At 42.4% G+C, this 15,066-nt stretch overlaps 1 protein-coding gene and 1 pseudogene across 3 annotated transcripts; one reads left to right on the plus strand and one right to left on the minus strand.

The window, feature by feature from the left end:
* Window positions 1-248: 248 nt before the first annotated feature.
* Window positions 249-10,014, minus strand: vezf1b (vascular endothelial zinc finger 1b). 2 transcript variants are annotated; one of them, XM_081699918.1, is made up of 5 exons: window positions 9,791-10,014; window positions 4,807-5,534; window positions 4,268-4,337; window positions 3,337-3,502; window positions 249-3,208 (listed from the first exon to the last, which is right to left on the minus strand). In XM_081699918.1, the coding sequence occupies exons 1-5, from the start codon at window positions 9,821-9,823 to the stop codon at window positions 2,862-2,864; spliced, it is 1,344 nt and encodes a 447-aa protein (XP_081556044.1). In that variant the 5' UTR covers window positions 9,824-10,014; the 3' UTR covers window positions 249-2,861. The 2 variants fall into 2 exon arrangements, with proteins under 2 accessions (XP_081556044.1, XP_026877287.2); XM_027021486.3 differs by having other exon boundaries at window positions 4,771-5,534; window positions 9,791-10,012.
* Window positions 10,015-12,883: 2,869 nt separating this feature from the next.
* On the plus strand, window positions 12,884-15,061 carry LOC145651809 (uncharacterized; annotated as a pseudogene). Its single transcript, XR_014117832.1, has 2 exons — window positions 12,884-14,128; window positions 14,452-15,061. The product of XR_014117832.1 is annotated as an uncharacterized LOC145651809 (transcript).
* The last annotated feature ends 5 nt before the right edge of the window (window positions 15,062-15,066 follow it).

Consider the following 15,066-nt stretch of genomic DNA (forward strand, 5'->3'; position numbering starts at 1 on the left):
GCCATATAATCGTGCTCAGTGATAAACAATACAAAACGTATTCCTCCTTTATGCTTATAAGGGCGATACATAATGATTCCTGGGGAAAACCGAAATTATTTTTTAAATGTATTTATTATAACCACTTTCAATATGAACTTAGTAAAAATGTGCACTCTGTAAAATCAGTGAGCCAGCCAGACCACACTATCGATCTGTAAGAAGACTACAGCCCAGGAGTTCAGATTAATATTCAAGGATTACCTAAATGTTTTACAGTTTTCTTTTATTTAGACAACCCAAATAAAAGGCACATAAAACATTGTGTTTACATAATTGTTCTTGACATACATACATTTAAAAAATGTAGGAATGTTTTACCTTTCTGCTAACCAAAAAAGCCTAGTCTTCATATATACAAAATTATCAATGTTAATGTTCTAATACAAAAAGTTTTATAAAAGGTTATTTAATTTTTTTCCTTGCACATGTCTAACATAACTACCACATCCGCTGAGCTAAATGTTTTATACAAAGATATACATTCACTGGCATTCATGTGGTTTTGCCAATTCATCAAAATTTTAAAAGGACTGAACTAGTTTCATTCTCTGATGCAAAACTGAAAATATTTTCCCCCTCACTATTCAAACAAGTTCATTTAAAAGATACTGTTGGTGCATAAGGCATAATAAAACACTCAAAACAATATTTAGGAAAAGCCTAATGACAATTTCATATTTCCTCACACATGACATTCTCCAAAGCAAAACCGATGTAAAAAAAAAAAAAATCTTCAAACAAATGTGGTAAACTGGACAGTTGACATGTTCCGATGTGGCATTTTCAGATCAGGCACAGAAAGATGTCACTGTGGCAGGATGAATGTTAAGTACAAGCACACTCCAAAGCCAAATGTTCTCTAATGTCTTTAACCAGTCACATCAATCTTCAAATTCCAGTTTTCAAAGCTCAGCCAAAACAAGATGGCTCTTGAACACACACACACACACACACACACACACACACACACACACACACACACACACACACACACACACACACACACACACACACACACAGATAAGACAGGCATAAAGAAATAATTTCAGGTGCTACGTTCCTACAGACGTTCATGCAATGCATGGAAATGCTACTCTGAGGTCAAATGGGGAGACCCTTTCGTAGCAAAACAACCAAACATCCGGTAACACTTAGGCTTGGTTTAAACTCACAGTCAAATCTGTCCCCCACCCCCCGCATCCATCCATTAAGTCTCTGATCAACAAATAACTATATTTAGCTAAATCTTGCTTCCAGTTTTAAACATAAATGTGTACTGATACTGTATAAATGCACAATTTACTATCAGATCAATGAGGATAAGAAGGCCAAGTTATTAAAAAAAAATATATATATATATACCACCCACCCCTCTAACTGATCAGAAGACAATGGAATGGATTAGCAGTTTAATCTTGATATTGCTTTTGCCATCCATAATGGATGAAATACTTTGCCTTGGTTCATTACTTCCTATAGTTCCTAACCTCCTATAGTCATTTGGAGCAGAAATGAGCATCATGGATAAAAACCAGGTCAACAAACCTGAAAAACGATGGCAGTTTTGGTTTAACTGTTAAAAAGAAAAAAATAAAATAAAACAGGCATACACACGGACCTAAAACCTAATAAATTTAACCAGATTCATCTTCGACCCATGTAACGGACAGCAACTTTAACAGACTAATGGGACCTATATGGGACTTCAAAGTTTCAGACAATAAGGAGGCAATGGTTTAGTGTATTAAATAAGCAAAAACAACAACAACAACCCCCCCCCCCCCCAAAAGCCACGTTCTGAAGAGTGTTAGGCAAGATTCTACCAACATGAGTGTCAAATGAGTAGGATTCTCTCAGCAAAGACCCTGAGCAAAGGTCCATAGGAATACAGCCCCTCATCCTGACAGGAGAGAAGAGTACAGAAGATTATCAATCTTTTAAGATCTCAGGGACCACTTTCAGGGAATATGGCCAGTACATGGCCTGACATCTAAACAAAGAAGCTCAAGATATGAAAACATTTTCTCTCATAATACTGCCAATCAGATATGTTTTCAGTGCAAGATGTGTGTCAAATCGCTACTGTTATTTCCAACACCCACTAAGCAGAAGTACATCCCAGCTATTCAAAACAGTATTTTTTTTTTCTACCAGGAATGACCATCTCCAAAAATGACTTAACTAGAATAACAGCTACATTTGTAAGTGGCTTACACTGAAGGTAAAACCAGAATAACCTCAAAACAGTTTGTCAACAGTATTATTTAAAAAAAATAATAATCGTCTTCCACAAATGGAAGTGTCTCCCTTTTGTAGTACAAGACTCAATGCATAAACCTAGGAAATACTGATTAGCAAGCTAAAATAACAAAAATAAAGTCCTCACAGTTCAAAACCGTTATTACCAGTCACACTATTTGATGGAGCTACTTGCTCCTCTTCAAATGGCTACTGGCAGAGATTTTCTGGCACTAGCAAAGTGAAAATCACCAAACATACAGCATGTCAGGCCCCCACTCCATGCATTACCTACTTTTTTCCTTTCTTAAACTACTTCACTAAACTCTAAACAACCTGGATCTGCTTACCCTACAGCCATAAGGAAGAGAAACAGGACACCACACACTCACACTCACAGCTCATCTGCCACTGCTACGGTCTGGTCATGCTAGCTCATAGCTTCTAGGTTGCCGCCTTCCATGCCTTTTCCTTATACAGGAACCATGCTACCAAAGGAAGACCAGAACTGGTGACGAGGCTTCGAAATAAAACAATTTTGGGTGGGAGAGAGAGTGATGCACGTCAGGGGTCGATAGCTTCTACCAGGGCGGTGAGGAGGGCAGGACCTGGGAGAGGAAAGGCATACTCTCCATGGGCCTCATGGCGATGTTGAGTGGCCCGGCGATGTTCATGGGCATGGGCGTGGTGATTGCCACTGGGTGGGCGATGTTCATGGGCGCCGTGGCGGGGATGTTGACCGAGGCGATGTTCACCGGAGCGGTTATGGTGACCGGGTGCTGCAGGCTGACAGGAGCCGTGATGTTCACTGTGTTGGAGGCGATGGTGACGGCGTTGCTGGCCGTGCCGCGGTTCATGCTCGCGGTGCTGGCTGCGGCCGTTACGGTGACAGGGGTGGCTGAGGCGGAGTTGCACACGTTGTTAGTGTCTGGAAAGAACAAGAAGAATAAACAAAAAATGTTAAAAAACGTGCAGCACCACAGCAGCCAAACCAGAGGCTTCAGTAGGTGATGACCTGGTGGAGCGTGGTCGGGGTCGGGGCAGGGCCTGCCATACCTTTGTTGCAGGGTGAGGTGAAACCGGCCTGGTTGTGGGTCTTCAGGTGGCTGGTGATGTAGGCGGCGCTCAGCATCTTGCCGCAGATGTTGCAGGTAACCTTGCCCTCATGGCGGATCATGTGTGAGCGCAGGCGGTCTTTGGTGGCGAAAGCGGACGTGCAGGCCTGTCACAGGGAAAACGGAATTAGCTTGTCAGGGCACTACAGCCCTCTACTGGAGGACAAACGTTGTACACAGCACTGTGTCCTACCACCACCACATTATTAAAGCATGTGAGAGACACCTAGAGGTATACCTGTGTAATAAGTAGCGTTCATATTTGTAATACATCAGCTCTATTACTAGGTTTGCCACCTGGAGCTATAGGTTTATTTCACCAACGTATTCCTCCCTCGGGTCTTAAGAATACAAGTCTTTAGGGAAATGAACACTGTACTCTGGAAATAACCCATTACTTAGTGACAATGTTGCAAACATGGCTCACTTCATCTGTACCCTTTTGTGCAGTCTGCATACCACTACCTGCTAAGTAAATCAAGCATTCTTTAGCAGGGGAAGAACACGCTGGCTTGATATTCCTCATATACTTTTATGAAACAGCCAGATGGGTTGAAAATTCAGACTTCCTTCTAATGTCAAGAAAACTGACTTGCATTAAAATGTCACAGATCTTGGCCAGATATTACCTAAGGAATATGACCCGATGACTGCACATTTAGAACCAAAATCTGGTGCCATTGGTATTTGAGGCCTGGTGCTTTTAATTAGCTTCGGTGTGGAAACAAAAACAACTGGCAACTCTCCAGTGTTCACTGCAACTCCACGAGGATGGTAAGCAGTGAAGCAAACAGGCCCTACTGAACACAAAGGATTCCCACAGACTTTCTGCTCCAAAGCCCGAGGCCGCTTTAGGTGACGTTGGCTCTTACCGTTACTTGGCATTTGAAAGGTCTCTCTGTGGAGTGAACATGCTTTACATGACAGCTGAGATGATCCGGCCTGCAGGGAGATGGAAGAAAAGAAAAAGGTCTGAGCGACAAGGTTCTATTGCGCTCTCCAATATCTCATTTTACCAGCTCAAGGGGCTTAAGAGAAAGAAAAAGAATAGCAAGAAAGGAAAATGTAAATTAAGAGGCTATATTAGCAATAACAGACATGTACCTCAACAGAAGCTAAACAGTAAATGTTTTTATAAAAAATAGGCAAAATACGTATTTGTGCAGTACTAAGTTACTACACAATCTGAGGAGCATCACTGAAATCAGCAGCAACCAGGAAGAAGCCATTATCCCTGGCAATTTTCGCAAACTACTGAGAACAGGACCATTAGGACCCTGTTATAAAAGCGTTATTTAGGCCATCAATTGACTTCCTCTGCATCGCTCAAGCGCGGTGCATTAATCCAAACCTTGGCATCGGCTGCCCCACCCACCTGGAGAAGCCCTTCCCGCAGACGGAGCAGACGTACGGCTTGTGCACGCCGCCGTCATGCGAGCGCACGTGGTACGTCATCCGGTCCTTCCGCTTGAAGCGCTGGTGGCAGATGGGACACTCGAACGGCTTCTCGTCCGAGTGCGACAGCTTGTGCCGGTTGAGGTGGTAGACATCGCGGAAGGCCTTGCCGCACATCTCGCACCCGTGGTTCTTCTTCACAGGTTTAGGTGGCTTCTTGGGCACGCTGGCTTGCTGCTGTTGGGGCAGGGCAGACATCACCCCAACCCCCGCCGAGGCAGACGTGGTGGCCGTCGTGAGGATGCCCGCCACCGTGGACACGTACGAGGGGTTGCCGTTGCTGTCACGCGGCACCGTGGAGATGAGCGGCACCATGGTGGGCGCAGTGGGTGCTTTCTTGGGCCGCGACACCATCTTGATGCCCGTGTGACAGGACTCATGCCGCCGCAGGTGATAGCTGTCCCGAAACGCTTTGTTGCAGTAGCCGCAGATGAAGGGGGTCTTGGACTTGGGCTCTTTCTTAACCACCACTGGGCCCCCTCCGCCCCCTCCTCCGCCCCCACCACCACCCGCCCCACTGGCAACATTGTCCTTGAGGAGCTCGGCAGCACTGACCGGGGGCTTCTGATCCAGTGGGATGGGGAGCACAGGCTTCTGGTCTTGCGGCTCAGACCCCGAGTTGAGCAATGGTAGGAGGCTGTTCTGGCCCACCTGATGCTGGTGGTGGAGGGCTTCATTCGCTTGCTGATGGGAGAAACAACATGTCAAACACCTTTACTACAAATATTTAAAAGATCTTCATTTTATGTCCAAAATAGATCAATGAAGACATTCCTGAAGACTGGACACCCTGCCCCAAAACAAAGTTGGTATATAACATAAGCTGGAATAATGAAGCTTATGTATTTAGAACCTTTTTATTTTGTAGGTTCCTCTTAATTAACAATATCACAACCACAAATGCATTATACTCACAACATGCTCCTATACATAAGCATGAATCAGCTTTTCTGCATTCCAAGGGTAAAGCAACATCACCACTACTTTGGAAAAGTGCTGAAAAAAGGATCACAGCAACATGTCTGACGGCGCATTTAAAACTGGCCAGTCAGACTAGTAGTTGTACAATTTGGCTGTTAAATAAATGCAGCATAATAGAACTATGCTGGTATTGGATGGAGTTTTGGAAGAGAAAGCCAAAAGATGAGTGATGGCGGTAAATCTTTATCGGAAATAGAAAGTGACTCATCCCTAGAGCATCTGTGCAACTTGGAAAACAATCCACCCTGACTGAGACCCAGCAAGATGCAGAGTGAGGATATGAGAGAGAGAGAGAGAGAGAGACAGAGCTTTTGAGGAGTTTAATCCACACACAGTTGAAGCACAATAAATGCTGAACAAAATCAGACCTCACCCAGGTGGTAAAATGCTAAAATCATTTTTAGAAACTCAAAATCAAGCCGCCACTGTATATAGTGCGAGGGGAACATCCTAGAGGGACGTCCTTTAGCCCTGCTGCGCTGCCTGGCACGCAGCATACAGCATACGCTGCCACCAACGAACCTAAATCTGTAGCATGTAAAGTGATCCGTGACCGCGATGAAAGCAGTTCCTCATGTGACTGGCCTTGCCAGGCACATGCTGTTCCGGCTGACGGAGAAGTGCCAACCCTACCTTGCCCGTGTGATTCAGATCAAGCCACTGAAGTCCCAGCACTCAGCGAGGACGCGGCACGGCTGGTAAAATGAGTCTATGGACAGGCAGTCCATAGGAGGCAAAGAGCTCAGAGGGTTCTTCTGCTTACATTATTACTACCACTGTACTACGAGTAGGCAAGAGAGCAGAGGCAGTTAGTGAAACTCCCTGTGTGATTACACATCACATAGCCACTTTGGACGTCACCAACAAGCCCAGAACCAAACACAAATTAATAAATTACTGCGTCATTACTTATTACTTTTAAATGGGTTTACTGGAACAGGGTCGTTAAGGTGCGACTCCCAGAGGTATCAAACACTGATTCTTACATTTCAGAAAATAAGCACACAAACAAACAAAGAAAAATGAGGAGAGAGAAACAAACAAAACGAGGAGAGGACAACAGTGCGTAAGCTCAAGAGGGACTCTGGGGGCCAGGGCTAACAGTTGAAAGACTACACTATCATTAAAGGCTGTCTATTCTGCAGCTGCCTGCATTGTCCAATTGGTCACGGCAGAGAGAGAGAGAACGCGCATTGGGGAAGGGCCTTCATGAATACAATTATTCTCATGTGAAAAATAGCAATGGCTACAGTAATCAGTAACCTGCACTATGTCCCTCTATAGCGCTGGGACAAGTCTCACCATAGTTATGTGGCCTTCGGTAATGGTCACTGACAGTACAAGGCAGAACAAAGTGGCATGTTTCACTAGTTCTAATACCACCCTATAGGCTAAAGAAATTTCTGGACTTAGTAAAATGATTACATATTGCCCAGGCTGTGTGCAATAACATGGAGAGAAAGACTTCAGCGTTCTAAATCAGCCTGCTAAAGCTGACACACTGAGAGCTCATATGACAAAAAGCAAGGCAGTTATCAAAATTGGAGCTTGTCCATCCGCCTAGACGGCAAACTGCTAAAACATTAAAATCGCTACAGAATGTGACTGGATGCCTCATCTTATGGCAGAGTATTAAGTGGAGAGAGCGAGACACTGGCCGGATCTGTGGGGGCGTACCCGTACGAGCAGGGGCCTGACGCGCGACCGAGCCGCCAGACAGCACCAGGCCTCCTCACTACTGATGAGTCACACTCTGATCCACTTTTATCACACTCTGATCACTGTCAGTAACAATCCAGAGGAGAACAGAAGCATTCAATTGTACTCACTAGTTAAGTCACTTGTTTGCTTCCAAATTGTGTTTTTAACTAGTTTGCAGTAGAGGGGTACTCAAACTGCGGTTTGTCTGAAGACGCCAACAGGATAACAGCCTTACAGGCTTTTTTCCCCCCTGTTATCTTACTTTTTCACCTGCCTCTTTTCTCTTTGGTTAGTCATTGTCCATAACAGTGGCTGCACTTGCTCTGCTGTGGGACCAGAATCCGGGGCAAGTTCCTCATCTGCTACAGACGGATTAAGAGACGCCTGTTGGGAGCCGGACAATGCCGCACTTATGAATAAGCACAGACGCCTCACTAACAATGCGGGCGACGCGCTACACTGCGGTCTCATTAGGTGCTTCACCACAAGGGTGGAATCAACCAAAATAACCAATACACATTCTCGGATTTTCTCACAGATAAAAGCCATCACTGATCCCTACGTGGCACAGCCTAAAGGCTTTCTATAATGATCATCAAAAGATTTTTTTTTTTTAATTGGGCAACATGTTTCTGCAAGTTGGGTGTAATTGAAAAGGGATTTGTATCTCAGCTAGTTAGTAATTAAGTAAGGACTTTGGCCCCATGTTAACCTGGTAGAATGAGACATAGCCTATTTCTAGTAATGAAAACACACACACACAGACACACACACACACAGGTCAAATTCAAACAAACAAACATCTTTGTATATTATAGCCATTGGATATCAGGCTTAGGTTTTCTAGTTAATGTGTTACACCAAGAATGCTCAAATACAAGAACCTACACTATCAGTTAAATGTTTGAGAACTTAAACTTCTTTTTCACTTTAGGTTTCTAAGGAAGCATTTTGAATATCAGGAACAGGCCGTAAACTGCGTATTTTTCTATTACACAAGCAGGGTTAAAAAAAAAAAAAAAAAAAAAAGCCCGGCGCGCGCGCGCTCAAAAATCCCATCAAGGCTCTCATCCATGCAAGCAGAGCAAGTCTTTTCTTCCTGATGGCAAAACTTTGGATAATGCTAAATCATTCCGCGTACTTGGACGTGACTTTTAAAAGCTGAACCACACGTTTAGCAATCGCAGCAGGAGTAACACTGTGTACAGAAATGAGCTCATTATACATGCACCATACATATCCGCCAGGAAAGCAGTCACTGAAGCCATGCCGTACCTGGTTACGTTAATTATCATCTAGCTAAAAGGGTAAGTCTAACGGGATCTAGTATATACATGCAAAAAGGCCAGGGTTGTTGGCAGTGGGCACGAGAATTGTCAGCACTGCCCAAAGTAGCCTGAACATAGTTGGAATTCCTCCTCGAGCCCGCGGATGCTAGTTTTTTGAAAGCAGCGCGTGAGAAGGAAGGAAAAGAAGTTTGCGTTCCAACTGAAACCCGCGAGCGCCGTCTTAAATTTAGCCAGGGTAACTGGGGCAAAGAGGTAGTTACAGGATCACAGCTGCTAGCCAACTATAAATTTATATAGCTAGCTAGCTAGGTTAGATTTTTTCCCCCGAGATCTCCACGCTCGATACAAAAAGGGACTGCGACGCCGGATGAAATGCAATAAATGCGCTGCCGAAGAAAAAGTTGGTAGCATTAACACATCTCCCCCTGCAGCGACGATAACTAAAAGGTAACTAGGCTGACTAAAGCGAGAAACAAATCTTGCTTTTAGAGTATGACGACGTCTGTTTTCTTTCTTTTCGACACGGCCACGGTGGCTGTGCTGTGCGATACACCAGTGGACTATTAAATCAATGAGCACATCATTAAAAGTATATGCTGCCAAGCCAAAGTAAGTAGCTCGCCACTAGCTGCGTAGCTAACACAAGGCAAAACGAGCCAGCAGAAATTTCAGGGGAGCAAAAAAAGATCAGAATCCCCCAAGCGTCTCCCCCATACTTCACAGCTGGAAGTCTGGAATTGATGTGGCTAGCTAGTGAGCTAACCAACCAGCTAGATTGCTAAACTTGCTAGCTAGCTAACGTAAGATGGCACGTTAGCTAAGCTAGCTACCTAGCTAGCTACCATTGTTTTGCTTGAATAGATTTACCTAAAATTAATGTTTTAGACGTGAAACGTTGGCGGTGCACGCAGGCTTTACGCTTGCCACTCGTTTCTACTCGCTCCGAACTGTTTAAGATATTTCTCTTACCTGAAATAAAAATGAACTCCAGCTCGGCTCCATTGCAACACTTAAAAATCTGCAGGAAACCTACAAGAAATCTACAACAAAGCAGCTAAACATGGCAGCTGCTCCAACTTCCTGTAACCCTCAGGGCCAAACCATTTCATCTGCTGTCTGCTGCCGAGATGTCGGGATTGCCTGCGCAGGGCAGGAACGCTCACGCAAGCGACGCGGAGAAAATGCGCTAAATGGAAACGTGACTCTGTGAGCTCACGCAACGGCAATGTCACAAGAATGTGATTATGGTCACGGATAAACGTATTTTAAAAAAAAGAACATGACGTGTGGGAGATTGAAAAGAGAAAAGACACAAGCGCAGTCCTTCTGTTAATGTTTTTTTGGTTTGTTTATAGCTTCTACGGTACTGTACTGAAATAGTTTGTTTCTGTTGTAGGTAAACGCAAATGAATTAAATTTATAATGTTAATAAGAAGGTACATTTTGTTTAATTATGATGAATAGTATATACGTTTCAGAATTTACATAATCTTTCATGGAAAGCTCCAATATTATTTTAAAAGTGATGAGCAGTCTTGTAGAAAATCTAGATAAAAAAAGCATGGCCATAAGAGTTTTTGATGGTGTGTGTGTGTATGTATGTGTATATATATATATATATATATATATATATATATATATATATATATATATATAATTTTTTTTTTAATTTATTTTGACTGTGGGAAGGTGGAACTTGTATAGCCTGTAACATTCATGTCTGACATGGAATATTACAGGTTAAGTGGTTTTAAATGATGTTTTTGGGAAAGGTAAAACAGTTTAATGAATTATCACTTGTTTCCATTATTCCAACAGGTTCCTTTAAACATTTTGTTTAACTGTTTATGAATTTCAAAGAAGTTGCCTACGCAATGTACTTTTAAATCTTTGTTATGTTTGTAAAGGGTCTATGTCTGAATACGGTACAATGACAGTTTGAGGTTGAAGGCCTGAATATGTTTGGTCAGCTCAGTCTCCCAACTCGGGTCTAGTGGAGGCCAAAGTAGGTATGCTCATTGCATATTTGCAGTTTGTCAGATTTTTTTCAAATGGAGGACAATTACACAAAGGTAAGTACCTCCCCTCATCTTTGTGCCTTTTTACATTCTAATGCCACTTGCAGGTATCCGTGGAGTAGGCTAAAACCATGCATGGGTAAAGGTATTGCAACATCAAAGAAATAATGACTTAGAAGTAAAACTTGCATTCCAAAAAATAGCTAGAGGAGGAGAAGAGAAATGCATAAGGTTAAAAAAAAAACTACTCGTGTACTAAGTTATCTAAGGAACGGCAATGTAATTCCTTAGTAATAACATCAGCTATCAGCACAGGAATTGAAGCCTGTCTGTCAGACACTATGCTTCTCTTTTCTAGATGATTTTAGGCTTAAAGGAAATAATAAATCTCGAAAGTTAGAGATGAGACGTGCACCAAGTAACCAAAAATGAATGACTGAGCAAAATGTGGATTCATTTCCTCACAAATAAACTTGATTAAAAAGAGTATTTTGACTTCACAATACACACAAAAAAATGCAAATCTATGAAAAGTTTTCATAAGTAGATGTAAATACAACTAGCTAGCTTGATATGTATTTTAGTAAAAAGAAATTATTTTGCAAAAGAAGAACAAAAAGAAAATATATATGTTCATGTCTAAGTACCAAATATATGGTATATACAGTATAAATGTTAACTCCAAAAGATTTTTTGTTCAGGGTTAGATAATTAAACTCTAATGGGCATACTATATTCAAACATCTGTGTACCTCACAGGCCCTCACACCCCTCATTGCAGTGATGGAGAAACTTTGTGTTGCCAAAGCTGCCAAACTGTCATCTGTCTTGATTCTTCTGGACCTTTCGGCAGCCTTTGACACATTGAACCACAACATTTTGCTCCCTGTTCTCTCCAGCCTTAGTGCTACTGAATCTGTATGGAAATGGTTTCAGTCCTATCTGTAGGGACGGTCCTATCAGGTAACATGGAGAGGATCCATGTCCAATCCATGTAGACTGTCCACCGGTGTCTGCCAAGGGCTCAGTGTTAGGCCCTCCTCTCTTTTCTTTGTATACTTGTGCTCTTGGTGATGTGATATCTTCTCATGGCTTCTCTTACCACTGCTATGCTGATGGCACCCAATTACTTTTTTTCTTTCCCACCCTCCGACATGCAGGTTTCCAGAGGTATCTTAAAATGCTTGACTGACATTGTGTCATGGATGACAGCCCACCATTTGAGGCTCAACCCGAGTAAAACTGAGCTTTTGTACATCCCAGGAACTCCCAGCCCTTACCATGACTGCACAGTTTCCTTCAAGAACTCCCTGGTATCACCATCTGAAGCTGCTCATAGCCTGGCATAATTTTGGACAACCAGTTGTCATTCTCAATTCATAATTCAAATCTGACCCAGTCTTGCAGATTTCTCTTTTGTAACATACGAAGGATTCAATCCTTTCTCTCAAAAGCTAAACTACAGCAATGCACTCCTACTGGTCTTCCTCTAAGAGCCATCAGACCTCTACAACTTGTCCAGAGTGCTGCAGCACGACTGGTCTTCAATCTTCCAAAGTTCACACATCACTCTGCTTCTGCATTCCCTTTACTGGCTTCCAGTATCTGCCCGCATCTGATTTAAAACTTTGATGCTTGCATTCAAAGCCAAAGATGGACCAGCCCCTCTATACATGACCATGTCAATGGTCAAAGCCTGATCCATACCACTAGTATTTCGAACCTGAAGTACCACAAGCACCTTCGAAGTAAGGCCTGATTTAAAACACCATGCTTCAAGTCTCATGGAAGACAAGCATCGAGACTATTCTCTGTACTGGCTCTCTGATGGTGGAACACACTTCCTCTGGCTGTTTGGACAGCAGAGTCCCTTGCAGTCTTCAAACGCAGACCGACCCATCTTTTTGTGGAATATTTAAATGACCACTATTCTTGCACCTGTGTCGAGTAACATACTCTTATAGTACTTATTGCAGTTTATTGTTTGTTATTGCACTTATTGTTGTCTGAGATAGTGCATGTTACGCACTTCTTGTGTCAGCATTGATCCCTGTTTCAACAGCATTCTAGTTCAATGGTATCTTAAACTTTAGGCTACCCTAAACTACTGTACATTCTGTGACTAAATGACAAAGCATTTTCATAAAAGCTTAAAAAAGCATAAAAGTCACTCTGGATAAGAGCGTCTGCCAAATGTCGCAAATGCCTTAACCTCAAAACAAGCTAAAATGTCCTGATATCAAACTTATACATGACCTTTTTATTATTTGATAATTCAATGTTTTAGATAATAAATTAAGCATTCTTATCATTGACTAGACCAGTCCTTCCTTCTGTTCTTCTGTTGGTCTTTTATCCCCTCAGTTGAAGGAATATTTTGAGGCACTTCCTAGTTGAGGTTTGGAACCACTCCACAGTGATTGGCAAGATCTGGCTGAACTTTTGGATCCTGCTGGTGACCTTGGTGATCATGAAACAGCGTACAAGGACGAGCAGCCCAAGATCATTTGCAACACTCTCAGGCCTGGTTTTGGAGAAGGGTCAAACACCCCCAGGGTGATTATCTTGGGAAGCTGTGTCGGAAAAGTGCTTATCAGGGAGGCATACCGTCCTACATGCAGCAGGATAACGACTGGCAAAGCTATGAGGAGAGAGCGGAGCAAAACCTGCACGATGACTACTGGGAGGTGAGCAGTGACCCTCCAGCCAGGTTTTGCAGCTATACATTATCTGTATTATTTGTCAATCCATCATAGAGATAACCTTCCTGGTACACCAGTATTCTGCATTTGAATTTAAGGTGCTACATCTGTTCTGCTGTGAGACCTACTCCTGGCCAATGCCACCTGCTCCATTTCATGCAGCACAAAAAAAAAAACCCATCATGCTAAATGGCATGTTCACCATCAGCCTGGGCTGCTTGCTCATGAACATCACGAAACTCTGCTGCCTGCGCTGGGTCTACAGTTTCACAATACTGTGCACCGCCTAATTCAAGTGCTGGTGCTCCAGCCCACCATGACCAGCCTGCCCCATGACAAGATGGCCATGGCCCTGCGTTCCCACCCTCCAGTCATTTCGTTTGGGGCAGACTCCACATTAGAGTGCACCTTGAAGAGAAGCCCAGAGGAATTAGAGCTAAAGCTGGGAAGCATGGCTAGACTGCGCAGCAAGAAGTCTTCACTGTGAAGTACCTTTACTGCTCTTTCGGTCATTATCATTATTTGTAGTCTGTGAATGGGTCTGCAGCCAGATCTGACACAGCAGGACTGGCCAGCTGAGTCTGAGAGTAAGTAAGTCTCATTGCTTCTCCAATTGCTTGGGCTAGCACTGTAACATTGTAGAATAGTTTAGTAGAGTTTTAAAGGTGGATATCTGACATAGAATATAGTTTTAACATTACACTGTGATGTAATTACTTCACATACCGGTTATGAGAAAAAGGATATCTTCGATATAAAAAACCTTAGCTCTTAAATTGCAATTGCTTTTGTATTGTAATTTATAGATGTAGTTACATTGCACTAGTAAACAAAGATTTATTCCAATATGAAGCTATTAAAAATAGTAAAATATTCCTTTTTTCTTCTGTATGTACTCATTACTGTGAAGTATTTTTAAAAAGAAAACAAGCATGAAGTGTGAAGGATACCAAAGCTGCTTCATGTGAACATTACTGCAGTGGATCATCAATACTATTAGGACTGATGCACTTTATATCATATTATCATATTTGATTTGTATGCATGTTTTCGCTTGAATAGCTTGTACTTCAAACATGGTAGAGCTTTGTCCATGGGAGGGCACTATTTTCATTGATTTGCACTTCATTACATGTACTGAAGATAAATTTTAGTAGGCTATTACAAAGCAAACAATATATTTATAATGTGAATTCAATTTATTATTTTATGAAGTATAGACAAATTTACGAATTAGAGCTAATAAAACAAGCATCAGATGACTATTTGTTTCTGAAATCTTCAATGTTCAAATATTGTATACAAACAAATATGTTTAATGCATTTGTTCAGTAGAGAAATGAATGTGAGATTGTATCTTCTGTCATGAGACAGGACCAGGACTTTGAAATGTAAAATCAATGCAGAAAATGTGTTCATGAATAGCTCACTTATACTCAGAGCATCCTCTTTTGCTTCTGCTAATGTGCTGTGTGTTCTAAGCTTGGTCAAGCACCTTTTGCTAACATTAAATTTGATACAAAAA

This window comes from Electrophorus electricus, chromosome 17 (assembly GCF_041902795.1).
Source record: "Electrophorus electricus isolate QZ-2024a chromosome 17, ASM4190279v1, whole genome shotgun sequence".
NCBI classification, from domain to species: Eukaryota; Metazoa; Chordata; class Actinopteri; order Gymnotiformes; family Gymnotidae; genus Electrophorus; species Electrophorus electricus.